The sequence below is a fragment of the Hippoglossus stenolepis genome, chromosome 10, assembly GCF_022539355.2.
Source record: "Hippoglossus stenolepis isolate QCI-W04-F060 chromosome 10, HSTE1.2, whole genome shotgun sequence".
In the NCBI taxonomy this organism is placed as follows: Eukaryota; Metazoa; Chordata; class Actinopteri; order Pleuronectiformes; family Pleuronectidae; genus Hippoglossus; species Hippoglossus stenolepis.
Window position 1 is genome coordinate 15,686,344 of NC_061492.1, and position 20,930 is coordinate 15,707,273.

The 20,930-nt window shown below is 41.5% G+C and overlaps 2 protein-coding genes across 2 annotated transcripts; one reads left to right on the forward strand and one right to left on the reverse strand.

The window, feature by feature from the left end:
• The first annotated feature begins 637 nt into the window (after nt 1-637).
• On the forward strand, nt 638-1,332 carry LOC118116783 (TATA box-binding protein-like 1). The gene has a single exon (XM_035168643.1). The coding sequence runs from the start codon at nt 638-640 to the stop codon at nt 1,196-1,198; it is 561 nt and encodes a 186-aa protein (XP_035024534.1). The 3' UTR covers nt 1,199-1,332.
• A 6,213-nt stretch (nt 1,333-7,545) lies between these two features.
• On the reverse strand, nt 7,546-20,860 carry mthfd1b (methylenetetrahydrofolate dehydrogenase (NADP+ dependent) 1b). The gene is made up of 28 exons (XM_035168189.2): nt 20,613-20,860; nt 18,826-18,910; nt 18,536-18,595; nt 18,375-18,428; nt 18,159-18,295; nt 17,871-17,971; nt 17,503-17,639; nt 16,197-16,308; nt 15,976-16,103; nt 15,535-15,632; nt 15,173-15,346; nt 14,809-14,945; nt 13,443-13,489; nt 13,242-13,349; nt 13,079-13,153; nt 12,886-12,988; nt 12,505-12,581; nt 12,021-12,161; nt 11,852-11,920; nt 11,493-11,604; nt 11,181-11,320; nt 10,806-10,847; nt 10,326-10,426; nt 9,607-9,784; nt 9,237-9,344; nt 8,969-9,121; nt 8,148-8,254; nt 7,546-8,047 (listed from the first exon to the last, which is right to left on the reverse strand). Exons 1-27 carry the CDS (start codon nt 20,648-20,650, stop codon nt 8,165-8,167), a joined length of 2,805 nt encoding a protein of 934 aa, XP_035024080.1. The 5' UTR covers nt 20,651-20,860; the 3' UTR covers nt 7,546-8,047; nt 8,148-8,164.
• Nucleotides 20,861-20,930: the final 70 nt, after the last annotated feature.

A 20,930-nucleotide genomic window follows, 5' to 3' on the forward strand; every position in this document is an offset into this window, starting at 1 on the left:
AGCCACAGAGACAGAGTGGAATAAATAAATGCAATAGAAACAATGGGGAAAAATTAAACCACTTGTTTGGCACACTAGATTCTCAGTCTTTTTATCACACTTCAAATTTTGTTCCCTATTTGCATTTCACACTTCCCTCTGTTTCTTTATCATGGTAAATGGAGAAAATGTTTAAATGCCACATATGCTGCAAATACACATAATTTTGTTATTTAACGTTCATCATTAGAGACTGATCACAATTGAGGCACAAAATTATAAACTTCTTCTTTTTTGTTCCGTTTATTGGCAGGTGGAAACCAACATCAAGGTGCATTACCGCCACCTACTGTCTTTCCTTCTTCTTTAATTTATTGAATAAATAATTAAATTAATCAATTATCAATTATATACTGCATCAATGACAATATCAAAGACATCAAAGTGGCTGCTAAGTAGAGGACAATGGAATGTAAAGGAACTCCTTTGATATATATACACCTTACAACTTGCCACCCACCATTAACTGCACCGAAGGCATTTTGAAGAAGAAAAACATTGAACTAAACAGGAGCTTCATTCACTTTTTGGCAAGAGGAAAGGGTTTTTCAAACATCCATAACCATCTATTTGCTCCTAGTGCACCACACACTTCGGCATGGATTCCGGCAATGAGGCAATCGATATCCTCGTCACCAATGTGGTGGCGACTTTCACCACCCAGTGTCCCCTCATCTTACGCACCATTGCCTTAAATGGATTCAACGTCATCTATAAGCGAGAAGCTGGACAAGTCCAGATGAAGCTTCGTAAACCCAAGATAACCGCCTCAATTTGGTCATCAGGGAAAGTCATGTGCACTGGAGCAAGAAGTGAGGATGAGTCGAAACGTGGTGCTCGCAGGGTAGCGCGCTGTCTGCAGAAACTAGGCTTCAACGTGAGGTTTTCAGCCTTCAAAGTCGTGAATGTGCTGGCAGTTTGCTACATGCCCTTTGCAATCAACCTCATAGACTTCACTAAGAACAACTTCCCCAATGTCAGTTACGAACCAGAGCTCCATCCATCTGCCACATACAGGAACAAAAAGATCAAGGCTACTGTTCAAGTGTTCTCCACTGGCAGCATCACAATTACAGGACCAAATGTGAAGAATGTGGTCAAGGGTGTGGAGAAAGTCTACCCACTGCTGTTTCAGTGTAAGACACCCCTACGCAAATAAATGAAATGCATTCCGAAGAAGACAGAAGATGTAAGTGAATGGGAAGACAAGACTGAGGCAGCACCTTATCTGTGGACATTATTTGCTTGATTTTATCACTACATGGCAACAGCCCATCCACAGATTATTTTAACATAATCGGAGCATATTTAATTACCTGGATCTTGGATTTAAAAAAAACCTCAGCAGCCCCACTTAAAATCTCACCAAAATGTCAGTGTTGTTGTGGATTCTGTGGCTTTTGTGACTCATGCAAATGTCTTCCAATCCAGAGACTGCTCCTCTAAACCTGACTCACACTGGAGGGTGGTGGAAGTATTTTGTTCTCGATCTTTACTTGTTCTTTGTGCTTTTGTGTTCAATTCAAATAATTGTTTTCACACATTTGTTTTTCTCAAGTTGTGTTTACTGTTTTATCCATCACCTTGAGAGCACCCTCACCTGCACCACAGAGGATCAATCAGCGCAGGTGAGAGCTGTTAGCTGATTGGTCCTCGTGCTTAAAAGGCCGCGTCTGCGCTGCCTCGCAAAAGAACTCAGAGACTCAGACACTGGAGAAACTCTCTGACACGAGAGACGCCCGGACTGAGCTGCAAAGCTAGTCTACTTTAAGTTGAAATTTATTTATGTTTGTTAAAGGTGTCTGATTTAATAAAGAATGTTAAAAAGCGAATGGTTCGTCTCTGGTTGCTGTGCAGAGAGCCCCGTGGCGAGGTCTACTGCCACGCAAACCTTTCCAGCTTGAGTGACATTGAAGTTTTTAATGAGACCTGTCTTGCAGTGTTACTGGACAGAAGCATTCAATTTTACAGACAAGTACAATAAGGTAATGCAGCACACACACACAAACACACACACTGATCCAATCTGTCTCACAATAAACCAGGTTAGAAAAGAGCTCAGGAAGATAAAGGCAAGAAAGGCGGTGGGTCCTGACCGCATCGGCTCCAGGCTCCTCAAATCCTGCGCTGACCAGCAGTGTGAGATTATGGAGATCGTCTTCAACATGAGCCTGGCGCTGGGGAGAGTACCACTGCTATGGAAGACCTCCTGTGTGGTACTGGTGCCAAAGACTCTGCACCCAAAATACCTCAGCAGCTACAGGCCGGTGGCACTAGCATCCCACCTGATGAAGACCCTTGAGTGGCTCGTCCTCAAAGATCTCCGCCCCCTGGTGAGACCATCGATGGACCTGCTGCAGTTCGCCTATCAGCCTGGCATCAGGGTGTATGACCCCCGCATCTACCTACAACACAGAGCTCTTTATCATCTGCAGAAGCCTGGGAGCACGGTGAGGATCATGTTCTTTGATTTCTCCAGTGCTTTCAACACCATTCAACCGGCACTTCTGAGAGACAAACTGGAGCATGCTGGAGTGGACCTCCACCTCACATCCTGGATATTGGACTACCTGACCAACAGACCCCCAGTATGTGAGGACCCGGGACTGTGTGTCGTGTACGGCTGTCTGCAGTACGGGGGCCCTGCAGGGAACAGTCCTGGCTTGTTCCTCTTCACCCTCCACACTGCAGACTTCCTCTACCACTCACCCTCCTGTCACATGCAGAAGTTCTCTGATCACTCTGCGATTGTCGGCCTCACCACTGACGAGGACCACAGGGAATACAAAGGACTGATGCATGACTTTGTGGACTGGTGCCAGCGGAACTGCCTCCAGATCACTGTGGGGGAAACTAAAGAACTGGTTGATTTCCGCAGGCGCAGACACTCCGCCCCCTGAAGACCTTTTATGACTCTGCGTTTGCATCAGCCATCTTCTTTGGAGTAGTTTGATGGGGCAGCAGGATTTCCACTGCTGACAGGAAGAGACTGGATAGACTGAATAGGAGGGACAGCTTGGTCCTGGGATACCCTCTTGACTCAGTGGAGGTGGTGGGACAGAGGAGGATGATGGCGAAGCTGTCTTCTCTGATGGACAACCAGTCTCACCCCCTGCAGGACACCATCACAGCACTGGGCAGCTCCTTCAACGTCAGACTGATACGCAGAACATTCCTTCCTGCAGCAGAAAGACTATACAACCAGCTCTGCTCCCAGTGCTATAACTTGCACAGAAGAAAAATATGCATCAAAATCATTCAGGTGTGTGCCTCATGTCTGTGAAACTCACATGAGGTATATGCCAAACTTGATTTCTTCTTGATCACCTGATATGACATTTAACAGAGTTGACATGAGGACATGTGCCTCACCCACAGGCAGTTGAGAGAAAAAAACATGTCATTTCAGGTCATGATAAGATGCGTGTGTTCTCCTCATTTTAGATTTAGGTCAGTGTGAATGATTGAAGACAGTAACAGGTGTGTCTGAGGTGTGATATATATAATTATAGAAAAATTATACTCAGACAGTGGGAATGTGTGTCACTATTGACGTTTGAACGGTTACAAAACCAGCGTCAGGAGGACTGATTCAGTCATGGGTGGTTCAGCTTTTGCATTTAGTTTTTTTGTCTTGACCTTTTCCACTAAAGCTTCTCCTCTGACCCATAACCATAACCCATAACCCTTCACCAAGTTGCATGTTAATCCGTCCAGTAGTTTTTGCCTAATCCTGCTAACTGACAAACACACAGATAAACAAATGCAGACGGAAACTCGAAATTCAAGGACATGAATATTCTACTGCTCACACATTTGTGGCCTAGTATTTTTAAAGAAGTGACAGCTGGTTTTAGGAAAAGATCAGAATATTTCTTCCATAAATAAGAGCGTTTGGTTTGACCGGGTCCAGTTGAAACTCTGGATTTCCTGTCGCCACAGGTACATATACGTTGCCACTATTAGACACTATTGGATCTATTGTACCCTAGAGAAACTGTTTCCATGAAACAATTTGGCCACGAATCAAAAAAGCATCCATCACAGAATCTTCATTGTAATATTTCTGTCAGGTCTAATTACTGAAACTTGTCGCACAAAGACTCCCTTAAAGCAGATCATTATGGTAACATATCAAAACAGCAGCAGCGTGAGAAGGGACAATGCCATGAAGGAACAAATGTTACCCCCCCATCTCACACAAATTGACTCGTACATTGAATGCCATGCTTTACTTTATTGTTGAAAAACCTGATTTGCATCTTGACTCATGAAAAATATGTTCCAGTACTTGACTTGTTAAGATTTGTAAATATAAACATGGCTGTGATGTTTTCATCTAAACCATGTGATTAGCATATATGTTGAACATTGATCACATGTATAATCAGAACAATACAATGACTGTGATTATTTGTCTCACATGTTCAATGTTTTTACTGAGATGTGTTTTGATGATTCAGAGTTGATGTTAAGAGTGGACCAGCTTCATACCTTTCTGCTTACGAGTCCTTACTTTTTTGTTTTGAGGTAGAAGTGACCACACTAGCAGTTGTTTTCCCAGCGACACCCAGTCCATACCTGCTCTGCAACTATTAGTCACATTTCATTGCATGAGACCTACATCGTCTCATGCAGCACCAGTGTATAAATAGAGAATGAACACACACATCAAACAACAGTCAGTTTGATTTCCGCACCAGGTAGGTTGGGACTGTCTTTGCTTTTTTCTACTGACTTTTGCAGGTTCAAATATTTAAAACGTCTGTTTCAATCTCCGTGTCTCAAGGAAAAGATTTTCTACCGCAGCCATCAACCAGACAACATGTGTGACAGTAAGTCTCTTTGATCAACTGTTATATCTGTTTACAAAAAGTGCTTTGTATTGTTTTTCTGTGCAGAATGTCTAAATATGTTTATTGCACAAATGAACTAAAATGCTGGAGTTCGATTGCTTCAAAGCTCACTCTACTTTATTCCATTTTCATGCACACATTTTGCTTCATCTTGTATTTGGTTATTGACTGTATAGTTGAGAATTGTATTATATTTTAATGCAATAATTGCTTTTCACTTTTAATTAGTTTATTAGTTTATTTTCCAAAAGAAGCATTCATAATTGTGCAAACACGACTTGCATATTTAAGTTGTCCCTAAACTTGCATTTTAAAGAAAAACTGTCTCTTTATTTATACATCTTATACAGTTTTACCGATATACCCTTTTATTCTTTTTTATTTATTGATTATTTTCTTATTTAATGAGTTTTCCCTGAAATACCCAGAAGTTTTCACACAAATTAGAAGTAGAAAATTCAATGCTAAAAAGTTATTCAGGTCATTTCCTAAACTGTGCTAATGAGAACTATTTTCATTCCATGATGCAGTTTGCTTAAATTCAACAAAGATTGTTAGAATTTTTTTTTTTTTAATATTGGTTATGGTCAAATTTACTGTGTGTGCTAGATATGACTACTGGCGTATGTACTCCCATGTGTAAACACAGAAATAAGCTGATTGATATAACAAATGATAAATACTAAGAATTAAACAGTGGTTAGTAATTTAATCATCCCTGTGTGGTTACTGTCAATAATTATGTAATATAAATTCAGTCCAGTAATAATATATATTTTTCAATTTCAATTATTTTGTAACTTTTTTTTTTCTTTTGTGTTACTACCACAGAAGAGGAAAAGGTGAGTCTCTTACTTTCTTCACAGTTCTTTAGACTAACAGCACGAAAACATATTCTTATGAAGCCGTTTTCTTGTCTTAGAAGAAGAGTGCATCTGACTCAGACGGAAGCTCTGGATCGTCTGAATCAGACGGAGTAAGTCATTCTTAACGTGCACTCACTGCAAGATTCAATCCTTTTCTAGCACCCTTATGTTAATCTCACATTATCTTTTGTAGGATGGAGGAAGGTGTAAAAAGGTAAAACTCTGACAACCTTTTGAATTCAAAATATACAGCCATTTATCTTTCTGTGTTTTCAGTCATTGATTTCATGGTTGTCCACAGAACCGTGGAAAGAAGGGAGAGAAATGTAAAGGCAAGGGACATGGAAATGGCAAAGGCGGTGAAGGAAAAGGAAAATCGGGAGAAATGAAAGGTGGCGGTGGCGGTGGCTGCAAAAAATAAGGAAGAAATCCTTGAATCACCATTTTGTGATTTGCTGATTGTAAAGAATTTACACATCTCTAATAAACTAATCAAAAAAAAAAAGACAAGACTGGTTTGTTCATTTTCCTACATATAAAGTCAGTGACACATTCAATAAAAATGTTTCATATTTAATAGTGGTGATAAATTAATGATTGTTATTGTTATTAGTAGTAGTATTATATATAAAAATAAAGGACTAATAAATATCTAAACTCAGAAATTACCAGATTGGTTTTACCTAATCTGCTGCTAAAAAAAAAAAGAGAAAAATGTATAGTACTATATCTTTGCCTCATAGCAAGAGGTTCCTTGGTTGGGCCTTTTTTGTTTGGAGGTGTGTGTGCATGTTTTCACCAGTGTGTAAATCAGGGGTGTCCAAACCTTTTTTCACTAAGGGTCACATACAGAAAAATATACTAAGGCCTGGGCCGCTCACTAGAGGTGAGGTGTATTGCCTACTCTCTAGTGTATTAAAGTTAGCAAAATCAATCAAATGTTGGTAAATTACACTTGATAATTGAATATGCTTAAAGAAAAAGAAAAAAAAGCCTACATCACAGATTTCAATAAATGTTTTTTTATTTATTTTGTTACAAAAAGGGTTGGCTGCTCATTCTGAAAACAGTAGCCTCAGATTGCTTCTTAGTCAGGATGGTGATTCCCCCTTCACAGCCCTGTATAAAAAGGGGGTAAGGGGAAAAGGGGATGGGTATATATATCAAGATTGTTATGCAAATAAATAATTGGGCTAACACATGAATACTGTGTAATATATTTTGAACTGACCTATAATGGGAACAGCATTGCACTCAGTGGGAGCAGTGATGCTGCGCTCTGGACTGAAGCATGGCTTGCAGGTGGTTGAGATGCGAAGGGCATCACAGAGATGGCTGTCGGTCATTTTGCTTCTCAATCTGCTCTTGTTCAGAGTCATCAGAGAAAATGACTATATCGTGACCATCGAGTATAAATTGACACTTGAATGTTTTAAGCAGCATGAAACTCTCTGCGTTTCGACGAGGTGCAGTCAGGGATCGTCGGAAATGCTAACATCCGCTAGCTTAGCCTTCCTGTGGACCATTCCATTATATTTTTAGAATTTGCTGCAGGCCAATTTAAAATGGACCACGGGCCGCAGTTGCCCATAGTTTGGACACCCCTGCTCTAGACAGCTCAATATGCTGATGGTCTGAGGGCACAATGAAAATGACTTACTTCAGAGAAAGACTTGAAACTGTAAGTACATAATATTAACAGAATAAGTAGACAACAAATCATAACATCTAAGTACAAGGATATACATTAAAAGTTTTTAAAAAAAACTCAAGAATTGCTGATATGTGTCTTAACGTCAAGAAGACTTTATTTGATCTTTCCTGACAGCAATGCAACTTTACCACATTTCACTTTCACAGCAGTGCAGATTGGTCCGGCAATATTAGACAGTATTAGAAATATTCGTTTAGAATATGGTGCAGCAACACAGGACACTTGACAGATATTAGTAATGAGATCAGTCAAACTGAGAAAAATGATTTTCTGAAGCCCCTGATGTACGAAAAACATACACAGGTGGTAAATGCTCAAATCCAGATGTGCCACCACTAAGTTATTGGTAGTTCTGGAGACACTTGTCTATCACAGATTGTCAAACTTGAGAGATTTGATTAATTCATCAGCAGCCCTCTGGGAAAAGCAAATCAATTATTTACAGATGTCAGTGTCTGTTTAAAAAGACAAAGAAAAAGACACCTGCAGACCAGCTTGAGACACAGTTATTAGTCCATCCTATTTCGGTAAGGCTCAGTGGGGAGAGTGGAGGGCTGGGCCACGTCTATTCACTGAGAAATAAAGCAAACAGAAAGAGCTAAATACAGCTGAGATCCGCAACCACCCAAGAGATGCATGAGATGTTTACATGTGTGTTTTTTAACTCATTACCATCGTACAGCCCTGTTTTAGAAGAGCCCGTTGACCTGTTCAGTCTCAGGATCCAGATCAATGTCATAGAAACAAGGCCTGGTGGGAAGACCGGGGATTGTAGGCATCTAGGGATGAGGACAGAGATTAATGACTCATTCTTGATGAAAACAATATCCAATGAAAGATCAGGCCATTCATCACATTCATGTTCTGTACACACACACACACACACACACACACACACACACACACACACACACACACACACACACACACACACACACACACACACACACACACACACACACACACACACACACACACACACACACACACACACACACACACACACACACACACACACACACACACACACACACACACAATAGAGCTTGGCCTCAAGCTGACGAAAACTGATGTGGACACCTGCTGACACCTAGAACCCCCCCTTTCCACAGGTCCAAAAACCTACTAACATCTTATCTTTTGTCTGAAGTAGGATTGGATAAAATCCTCATTCACTCCTGGGTCAAATGATTCTGCAGTCGACATGGTTTTTATTACAACCTTTTTACAGTGATGGAAAAAAGGCAAACTCCTCTACTGGCAATAGGAAAGGACTCAATTGCTTATTTCTGTACACTGCATATATCCACTGCCAAAGTCGTAGATCACTACTGAGTATTTATGATGAGAATGTGTTATGACAGTTTAATTGAGTACTGATGAATGAATGTTATCATGTGATTTGAAGGTGCAGAGCAGGAAGGTGTCACACCCCCGCTCTCCCACTCCAAAATCTGGAAAGCCCCAGTGTCCTCAAGTAAACTAGAGCGTACCGTGCCAACCAGTGGGAACAGAAAGCCGGCGCCCACACTGGCTCGGATGTCTCGGATTGGCAGGATGAACCCCGTAGGCACACCCTTCTTCTCAGGCTCATGCGAGAGCGATAGGTGCGTCTTCGCCATGCAGATTGGCAGATTGCCGAAACCCTGAGGGGCAAAGAGTACACAAGGAAATGTATTGGATCTTTCACAATAGGCCAACAATTACAGTTGACTTACACTGACAGACGACAGAAACAAGTCAACACTGAGGTTCACTGACCTGTTTGGTGTAGAGCTCCACCTTGTGTTGGGCCTCTGGGAGAAGCTCAATATCATCTGCACCGTAGATCTTCTGGGCAATCATTCGAATTTTGTCAGCAATGGGGAGCTGAATGGGAATTAGAAATATAAATATGGCCGTCAAGACAGTCCTTTAGTTGACATGGCTATGCACCAATAGCATTTTCAATACTAGACTGGTTTTTAGGGCCCAAACAAAGGATTGCAGTTCCTCGTGGAAAAGAAAATTACATTTTTAAATATCCATTTCAATTCAAAATGGTAAAATAGACTGTTTAGTTAGTCTAGATATTCAGGTATTATATTTAAACCTAACGCTGAACTTCAGAATTCCAGTTTAGAGCCTATACCTCCAAATCATAAAGGAACTTGAAGTTGCTTGGGGCCCCGGAGGCTCTCTGGACGGCCTGACCCAGGGCCAGAGCCCCGGCTCCACCCTCGGCCCAGTGGGAGCATATCACTGCATCGAACGCTCCAGCAGCTTTGGCCATGCTGCAGACCAAGTCCAGCTCAGCCCCAGTGTCTGTCCTGCAGGAATCAGCACAGAAAATGCTTGAGGGGTCAAACAACACAAGAATTTCCCAGTACATGTCAATATGACACAAAACATTTGCATCAATATTTATCATCTAATCTCTTTGTAAATCATTTGTCAGGCAAGGGTATTATAATTGTTATGGAAATTAATTGATAAGAACATAGATTCAAAATCTTGATCCTGCTTTAAAAACCTAAACTGAATTAAAAATGTAACCACCTCAACTTAGGAGCAGCACAAACAAGCTGTAAAGACATATTAAGTTGTTGTCACTCTTTTTTTTAGCTCTTCAGCTGCTACACAACGTTCACCAGCCAGCTGATACATTAGCTTTTTTGCTGTTTGACAAACAGTGATGATGTGAGTTCCAAGAGTGAAGTGTTGCTAAAATGATCTGGATCTGTCAGTGTAAGTGGCATCGTTCATATTGTCATTTGATCCTTTGCAAGTGTAAAAATATTGATTGGTGCAGCTTTAAGTGGAATTTAAAAAAAATGTCTCTTCCATTTCTACCATGTGATCAGCACTTACTTGAAAGCATTGACAGCGACCACCACAGGCACACCAAAGTGCTGAGCATTCTCTATCTGCTTCCTCATGTTGCTGCAGCCCTTCTCCAGGAGCTCGAGGTTCTACACACACAGAACATGCACACACAAGCAAAAAGGCTGACTTCTGCTCCTCCGTAAAGGTTTGGTTTTAAACTCTTCTTTTTGATAATAGAATGACAAACACTTGATAAAAAAAACAAAAACATTTTATAAATCTGAGGTTGATCAATTATCACTTTGATTACAAAGTACAGAAGCATTAAATTGATACATATTAAACCTTAGCTATATTGCTATTGATATTTAATTGCCACAATATTGTTATATTCTCCGGCCCTAATGCTTGCTGGACATGTGTTAAAGCAACTGAGACTGTGGCTCAGATGTTTCATACAAATAAAATAAATACACAATGTTGATCTACAGAATATCATTTAAAGTAAAGCATATCCTACATTACCTCCTCAACATATTCCTTTGGCAGTGGCATTCCAGCAGTAACCTGAACAACACACACGAAAAATGTGGTAGTTAATTTGATCATTCCAACAACTGACACAATGAGATTGAGCATTCTATGTTTTGTTTTTTTTTATCATGGAGCTAAAGTGTTTTAATTAAGTGAGAGTCAACTCAGCAGCATATGACACTCCCAGCAGTGCACCGTCACTGACAGAGGGTGAAACAGTCAGTGCAGACGAAATCTTTGTGTGTTTGAGGATGAGAGGCGAGATTATTATGTAAACTTGTACACAAATTTAAAATCATTTGTGAAATTTCAAAATAAAGCCAATAAACGAATCATCTTGTAATTGCAATGCTGCAGTAAACTCACTTTTGATCCTCCTCCATGCATCTTCAGGGCTCGGACAGTCGCCACTAACACCACCACCTGCGGCCTCAGGCCTGAGTAGCGGCACTTGATGTTGAAGAACTTCTCCATGCCGATGTCGGCACCAAAACCAGCCTCAGTCACTGTTGAGAAACAATAGTGAGTGGTTGTGAGATGAAGAGAATAGTAACAGAAACACAGTCGTGAGGAGTACAGAGGAATATCTAACTTTAATATAACATCTGCTGCACAATCACATGTACAGAAGAAGCAAACCATCCACAACAGCAGCAGTAGAACTATTGCTCCCCTTACCTACAAAGCCCTCAGGTCCAACCAGCTTCAAAGCTATTTTATCAGCCAGGATGGAGGAGTTGCCGTGGGCGATGTTGGCGAAGGGGCCCGCATGTACAAACACAGGAGTTCCCTGTGGATTTATGTCATACAAAAAAGATATCAAGGCACATCAGCATCTCTTAAGAAAACACTAAAAGTTTTAGTTTTAAATATATATATATATTTCAGACCAACAACAACAATTAAAACAATGTGTCAAAAGACACAAACATTTGGAAGCTTGTAGGAGTTTATTTCCGGTAAGTCTGGTAACTTAAAAACATTTTCCTGAAAGAAAATCTCAGTACGAGTTAGTGTACGTGCTGTGTTTCACCCACCTCCAAAGTCTGCATCAGGTTTGGCTTTATTGCATCTTTCATCAGCACAGTCAGAGCACCACTCACACCCTGAAAAATAATGTAAAAAAAACATTATAGCAGCCTAGTTTTACCAATATATTAAAAAATATAGCAGGTCGGGCTGTGAAGAAGACACCAGGGCACAGACCAGGTCCTCTGTGGTGATAGGCTGTCCACTGCGGCTGGTGGCCACCACCATCTTTGCCAAACGCTGACGCATGTCCTCCAGGCTGCTGGTGAGGGCAAGCACGGCCATGATTTCACTCGCCACCGTGATTTCGAACTGGGCCTGTGGGAAAGAGGAGGGCACAGTTATTACATGGGTCCTTATCAAGAACACTACAGTCTCTGGCTAGACTTGAGGAATCCCCTATGTGTAGAATCTGTATGTGATCACAGCTTCTTCTTCTTCTTTGAGGTTTTATGGCAGCTGGCATCGAAAGCGTTGCATTACTGCCCCGATCACAGCTTCTATCTTTACTTCTACTTATAACTGCTTTCAGACATGCACTGAAGTCCGGACATTTTCCTGACATAATAATAATAATAAAATGCCACTGGGGGGCACCAAAGTAAATCATTTTCATACATTGCATGTTATGGCCCTTACTGAATAATGAACTACTTTTTACCTCTCTTGTGAATCCCTTTTCAGTTGGTGACTGGCCAATGGTGATCTTCCTCAGGAATCGATCATTGGTATCCAACACTGAGGTAAGGCACAAACACCATATGAACATCACACACACACACCATATGAACATCACACACACACACACACACACACACACACACACACACACACACACACACACACACACACACACACACACACACACACACACACACACACACACACACACACACACACACACACACACACACACACACACACACACACACACACACACACACACACAATGCAGTATGTGGTTAAATCCAATGGAAAGCCGACTACTAAAGCGCAAGACATCAGAGTGACGCGGACTAAGAGTCATGTGAGATGTTCATACCTCTCTGCCAGGTGACAGAGCTAGGCTCCATGTCCAGACGGGCAAAGTGGGTGATCTCTTCCTCAGTCAGAGTGGAGGGATCCGTCTTGTCTATGCCCAGTTTCTACACAAATACATAAAACCTCAGTGTTAAAAAGCGACAGTGAGTTGAGTCAAAGCACATGTAGGTTTTGATCAAACTGTAATCACTTACCTTCAGCCTGTTGATCTGGATGGGGGAGAACTTCCTCTGTCCTCCACTAAGTGGGACCAAGCGGTTGTACAGAGCCTGCAAAGGGAAAGATGACACTCATTCATTATCTTATAATAAGTATTTTTATATTTAAAAAATAACTGTAAAAGAACAGGACACACACCTTGTCAGTTTGTGTGGCCTCGTGGAAAATGCGAGCGTCGATGGCAGCAGCTACCAAGTTGTTGGAAGCTGTGATGGCGTGAATGTCACCAGTGAGATGGAGGTTGAACTAAAACGAACAGATTTATTCATTTAATTGTGTGCTTTCTTTGTATTGTTATATCATCTGCAGAGTTTCTAACGTCAAACAACAGTGCAGTACCTCTTCCATTGGGATGACTTGTGAATATCCACCTCCTGCAGCACCCCCTATTGACAGAAGACATAATTACAGATACATGAATCAGTACAGGACTTTACAGTTTTTTTCGATTGCATAAACACTAAAATCAAAAGTATTACACAATTATCAAAACCTTACACTCAAGGAGCAAAACAACAGCCCAGATTTGCACCACTATAAGCACAATGTCAGCTTCACACTTTTTTGCAAAACAATACACACAGTATTTGCAAAACACTAAACACACTTGTATACATTAAACACAGAAGTATATCAAGATGTCACTTCCTTGCAATTCCAAAGCACTGACTGTTAAATTACCACCCCTATGAGCCAATTGGTTCAACACAGCCATCAGGTGCGCAAACACATGATTGCTAAATTGTAGACACACCAATCAGGTTTAAGCACTATACAAATGCAGCAGGTGAGTTCACCTGTCTTCAACCAAAATGGAAGGAGTCAGAAGAAGAAGAAGAGTGAGGGTGAGAGGGGGAATCCACGGAGGAGGAGAAGGAGGAAGAGGAAGAGGCGGAGGCCGTGCAAGAGGCTGAGGTGGAGGAAGAGGAAGAGGAAGAGGAAGAGGAAGAGCTGAAGCAGGAGGAGAACGTGCTCAAAGAAGAAGAGGACCAAATTTATCAAATGAAATTCGCGCAACACTAGTTGACCATGTCGTGAACCACGGATTGACGCTGAGGGAGTCTGGACTAAGAGTTCAGCCAAATCTTAGCAGATATACAGTGAAATCTGTCATTGTAACCTGTACTGCAAACAGAATTTTCAGTTTGTCTGATATTTGCTGAGCTTACAGTGTTATGCACACTAGTGTAGTAGCGTGAAAACTGGGACATGTTTTGTTGTGGTTCTCCATGTTGACATTTTGACTGATTTGGGAATATGGAGAGAAATAAATTATAATTTCATCAGTCTGCAGCATTGGTCTTGTGTAGTGTTTGGTGAATTTATTGTATATTTGCACTTTCTCTGTGTACTTCACTTACAGTACTCTAATCACTGAGAAGTAGAATTGCTAAAAGTGTTTTAGGTTAGCAACAGCAGTGTGTAACTGGTTCAAACAGAATTAAGTCATATGAAACGTGTGTGTTTCATATGGTAACAAAATATGGTTTTGATAAATTAGTGTATAGTTTTTACAAGAATGTTTAATTTTGCAAAGGATCTGAGGTGTTTTGCTAATTGGGTGTGTGGTTGTGCTAATTGTGTGTAGTGTTTTGAAACACCGGGCCCTGTTTTGAAAATCGTGCTTAAGCAATCGAGAAAAACTGTAAAGTGTCTGTATGTAACCTGTGCAACCTCTGTGACTGTGCATTATACTAAAGCTCACCTTTTATGCCAAAGGTGGGTCCCTGAGAGGGTTGTCGCACACATGCGAAAACATTGAGGTTCATGTGGGCTCCCAGGGCCTGCACAAGGCCGATGGTGGTGGTGCTCTTTCCCTCACCCAGAGGGGTCGGTGTAATGCTGCAGTTAGACAATACTGTCAGCACTGAACATATTCAAAGGATACATGTGTAACCATTAAGCAATAGTTTTAGTCAACTTACGGTTTCATTTTCAACAATCAGTATTCTTATGTACAAATTGATAAAGGTCATTAGCATTACCCCATAAACAGTTAACATAAGCAACTACACTCCTGTAAAACATGCTATAGTCCAGGGAAGAACATACAAATAATGACATCGTACCCAGTGACAACCACATATTTGCCGTCTGGTTGAGCCTGCAGGCGTTTGAAGATATTCAGCTGGACCTTGGCCTTAGTCTTGCCATAGAGCTCCACCTCATCAGAGAGAAGGCCCACCTCTTTGGCCAGACGGTCAATGGGCTTGGGCACACAGGAGCGAGAGATCAGAATGTCGCTGTGGGAGAAACACACAATCTGAGCTAAAGGAAGGAACAGCGAGGAAACAACAAGACATGGAGAACATTGAAAGTTTTCTACTGGCTACTCTGGAATGTGGTTTGTTGAATTCGACGTACTCTCCAGCCTCTCAGTGACAATTAACAACACACATGACTAAGAGGATTGGAGGATGAGGAGACAAACCTTGGCACCGGTTTCTGCAGATTGAGTTTGGTGAGAGAAATGTTCCATTTTCCTGGTTGATGTCCCTCCAGGAAGCGCTTTGCACTCAGCACTGTGTTCTACACACACACACACATAGATACTTGAACCCAACTGATGTGGATTTTTGAGGGCCGATGACAATTTTAGGTAATGAAAATACCTAAGATACCTAAAAATATATTCATATAAATTGGCAATGATTCCTAAGATGAAACCCTTATGACAAAGACATGTAATTGAAGCTTGATATTTTAACCATAAACATTATTATAAATAACTATAAATAAAAAGAACACACAAATACAACCAAATATATAGAATTTCTATAAAGATATTTTTTTCTTGCAAACATAAATGCACATCTTTTCTGCTATGTTTATTCTGTAAAAAAAAAGTTTCCATTTTATGAGTGAACCCTACCGCCATCAGCATGGCCACAGTCATGGGTCCTACTCCACCAGGCACAGGAGTGATGAAGCCAGCCTGCTCCTTAGCTGAGGAATAGTGGACGTCACCTACCACCCGCTTCCCACTGGGTCTTGTCTCATCTGAAATGGACATAAACTTCAATATTACCACCGACATCCACTGAGTTCATTCCAGAGCACCACGATGACTCAAGTAGACAGAATCAGTCAAACCTGGAACGTGGTTGATGCCACAGTCGATGACGACTGCTCCCGGCTTGATCCACTCTCCTTTCACCATCTCTGCTCGGCCGATGCCAACAACCAAAATGTCTGCCTTTCTCACCTACACACAAACAGTGACAGACACAAATTAACTAATCCATAAGAAACAGAATATCATGTGCAACACTGATTCTTTACATACAGTATATTACATTTACCAGGCTCAACACATAATTTTTCTAAATAGGTTTATAAATGACATTACAGTTCCACTTGGTGGCAGCAAATATTTGTAATTGCAAATAGTACTGAAGCGTGAAAGGGCCTGTTTGTTATGGGCTTTTTGCCTGGCCTGTGTTACTGGTCCAGAGCTACTTTAGAATTATTCCTCATCATTAGCAAGTCCTCCTCAATCACTTCTACAATGTAATGTCACATATTTGTATTAACAGCCTATGGTGTAGAGTGAAGTAAGTAAAGTTCATCCTACCTGGTTTATCCGCAATAAAGATTTAAGAGTCAGTGCTTTTCATAAAATGAGACATAATTTGCTATATTTTACTGTTCACGTGGCTTATATACAAGTTTGAATGATTTATTTAAGTGCTGTTATTGTTTCATAAGTTGCATGTCGTTCGACACAATCTTCAGAACCACCGTTCATGTTTATCAAAAGCTTGATAACTCAGCTCCATGAAAAGCATTATAGTATCGGAAAAAATGTTGTGCGTTTACTTTGAGGACAAATTGCCAAACAAGACTTTTATGAATGTTGCTGCACTCGTGACCTGAGTAAGTCCAATAAGGTCAATTAAAAATAATTTAATTATAAAAATGCCCTAGCATTGATTTAGACCCGCGGTTTAACCCAGTTGCAAACCCCTGCTGTAGTTTATCCGCGGACATAGAAGAAGACATGTTCAAATCTGTTCACTGACTGAGGGCACGCTGCCCGGTCCCACTGCCTGCTACAGTATGCTGTTTATCTGTTATTTCTAATTGTATTAATATTGAACATATTGTGAAGCGAATAAGATGAATGGTTTGGGAGATAAGTGCTCCACATACAGGCAGAGAGACGGAGGTTTGTGGAATTGGTAGGTAGATTGATAAATTGCATTAGTCTCTTAATTTGCCACCTTCCATATGTCAACTCATCATCATCATCATCATCATCACTACAGAGAAATGCAGAAAGCTGTTTGCTTGGAAAAAACAGAAACCAGCCAAGATAATCTGTGTGCGCTGGTGTGACACACATTATGGTGATATCTGACTTCCCTCCCCGAGTCGGACAAGAGTGATGATGTTGTACCTCTTCAGGGAGATCGGTTGTTTTAGAGTGGCAGGTGGTGACGGTGGCGTGGTTCCACAGCAGCAGGTCATGCATCGGCGCTCCCACGATCTTACTGCGGCCAATCACTACAGCTCTCTTCCCTGCCACGGACACACCTGTAGAAAAGCGGACAGCAGGATTACACACAAAAGAACTGAACGGATTTCCAAGAAACCTGGTGGAAGGATGGAGCATAGGCTGTTTATTGACAGGATAGACAACATGAAACATTTATCTATGCATGTGTGAATTTGCTGCAGCTAGAAATAATTTAGGGGCCTTAGGGGAAGTATGAGCTCTGTTTTCACGATGTTTTTAGACTTTTGCTCAGCTGTGACTGTGTTTACCAGTTTGTCTGATCAACTCCATGCAGCCATTTGGTGTGCAGGGGATGAAGCAGTCGCCCAGGTCCCCCCGAGACAGCTTCCCTGCATTTATGCTGGTTAGCCTGCAAAACATACAAGAATACATTAAATATCATAAATAATCAACGTCTACATGTTTAAAAGTAGCTGAGCTAGATCCTTGTTTTACATTCACTGAAAGGAAGCAAGGAAACACACCGACTCGATCCAGAAAGGAAGGTAAGCAAACCTTCAAGATGACTACATCTACGGTTTCATGTGTGCTCTTACCCGTCTACGTCCTTCTCTGGGTCCACGGCATTGGTGACCTTCTCTGTGTCCATCTTGTGGATGGAGTCTAAGGGCAGCTGCACAATGAGGCCATGGATGGACGAGTTCTCATTCACCGCTGTGATTTTGTGAAGAACCTAAGGACAGACAGAACTTTACACTCTCTGTGCACGTAAAGTAACTTGGGAGCTTTATTATGCACAGCCGTAACCTCACCTCCTCCTCTGTTGCCGTCTTGGGAAGTTTCATATGTGTGGCATTTATTCCAATCTGCATTAGAAATATTAAAGAGTTTGACCCTAAAGTTAGTCAGTGCAATTAAATACAGGGTAAATGCTGCATGTAATCTCTTGCATATCAGAAACGACTCGTATTACCTCTGCTGCTGCCTTCAACTTCATGCTGATGTACAGATTTGAATCATCACGGTCTCCAACCTGCAATGATATGAAGGATCACTTTGCCTGCTCGTTTGAAAGAACAGGCCCCTTTTGCCCTACAGATCGAGCACTTAGTGTACATAAACACTTCCATCTACAAAAAGAGACACTCATAAACTTTGGTTCCATGCTGCAGCGCACAACAACACAAGCTACACAAAAAATAACCAAAATCCAAATATGCCAAGGATCTCCAGAGGTAGGTCATCATCCCATCTTGCACGTACCTGTAAAACCACCAAACCAGGACTGAAGTTGGGGTCCTGAAGCTTCATCTGCGCCACATCATCCTTCAGACGCTGCCTCACCTGCCTGAGAACGCATGATAACAAAAAAATCACTGTGCATGCTGAATCATAAAAAAGAAGTGTCAAGATACTAAGCAACATATTTCTTTTTGTACCAATTTTGTATTCAGATATAGCAACCAGCAGGTTTTGTATTTTGAATCTGGTAATCATTTTCCAGTCCCCCCGCAGATGCAAAACCAGGACACCAGAATCAGATCAAGAGACTTGTCCTATCTTTGGTCTTTGCTTTATCTTTATTCATGTTGTGTAGACTTTGTCTTGGTTGTGATTGATCTCTTCAACTCAACATAAAGATGAGGCTGAGCCAATCAAAGACAGAGCGACACAAAAGTGACTCAAGGGTAACTGGAATTTAGAAATCCATGATGAGCGTGATCATGGATGCATGAGGCGAAGGGGTGACACCAATTTGAACTTCCTTTAAAGTAATCTCAGTGGCCTCAGTGACCTCAGTTTTTAGACCAAATTACCATTCTGTGCTCAGAGACAACCCTCATTCAAACCGATCCTAATGACATTCTACTAAAGTTTTCACCCGTGTTCATTTGTTTGTTGGTTTATAACAAGATTACACAAAAATAACTCGAAATTTTGGTGCGGATTCAAATCGTTTTCTCTGTTATCCAAGAGAATAACTCGTATCGTTCTTGATGAGAACTGATATCTATGAGTGTGTGAAATATGGTGCAGCTTGATTGAATTTAAGAGGACAGTTGTTGGGCCTTGGCAGAGGTGTGTGCTCTACTGCTCTAGGGTGAATCAATGACTGAAAATCATTCCCGGACTTCTCCCCTGTATTTGAAAGAAAACACTTTTAAATGAAGGGACGTATAAAGCTACAATTCCTGAAAGAGAGAGGCAGCCTCGTCAAATATAAAAGGTCACTTGTTCTGCACAATCAGTTGTATGTGGGCTCCTGTGAAGCTTCAGAGAAAACTAAGAGACTGCAGATCAGTGGAGAGGCGCAGGCTATTTGTGTTGCACAGAATAATTTAGCTAATGGGCACAGTGAGGGGAGGTTAACAGGGTGCAGGCTGTCATGTCTTGTGACATGCACATGCAACTAAATGACGTGCACTTTCATTTTTTGTCTTTTAGGCAAATATAATTGGAACTGCAAAAAATCTTTGGGTAGGGGGCAATATGTGGATTCATTTATAAACAACTTTATGAAAAACCTAAAGTTAAATGAACAATTGTTTTGTTTTTTTAAAGTTCCTCTTGGATTTCTGAGTTTGAGGTGAGGTGAGGTTACTGTCAGCACCTGATCTCACTGGATCAATAGAGCAAAGATCAGAACACACCTCCACTGCATCTTACATAACACTGTATGTCAGATCTGCAATCATTCACTCACTCAACACGATCACCAAATTACAAGTTTGACAATCGCATTTCCTCGTGCAGCTTGATAAAGAGCACACTTGATTCACGTGGTCCGCACCATGTCCAACCAATTCATGCCGAGGTTTGAAATCTGCTGCACACCAGGGTCTAAAAACGCAGCGGCAGCGGCAGCGTGTAAAATCAGCATCACACTGGGATAAAGCACATGAGGCGTCTGTGTGTCACTTTGGCTGCTGAGTTCACTTCGATAGCTAGTTAGCTGCCATGTTAGCTAGTGCACAGACACACGTTACGCCAGGTTCCCCCACATGTGTAACTGTGCATTCAGAAAGTTGCAGTAAAAATAAGGTACTTACGCAGAAACCTCTTTCCCACTTATAATTTGAGCGGACATCTTTTTGTAGGAAGTGTGTTGCTCCGTGATGCTGGGACCTGCCGCTCTTTCACCGCCTGACAACAAGAAGAGAAGAAGCGCAATGAGAACTTCACCAAACTTCGTCGGTCAACACGTTTATGACGCAGGCGCCGTTCACACAGGAGGTGTAGCCGCAGTAAAACTAGCATGTGAACTTTCAGGAATAGCGTCGGACGTAGCCCACGCATTGGGGCGTGGCGACAGGAGGAGGGCGGGGCATGTAACGCTGTCAACTCCCGAGAGCCAATCAGATATCCAT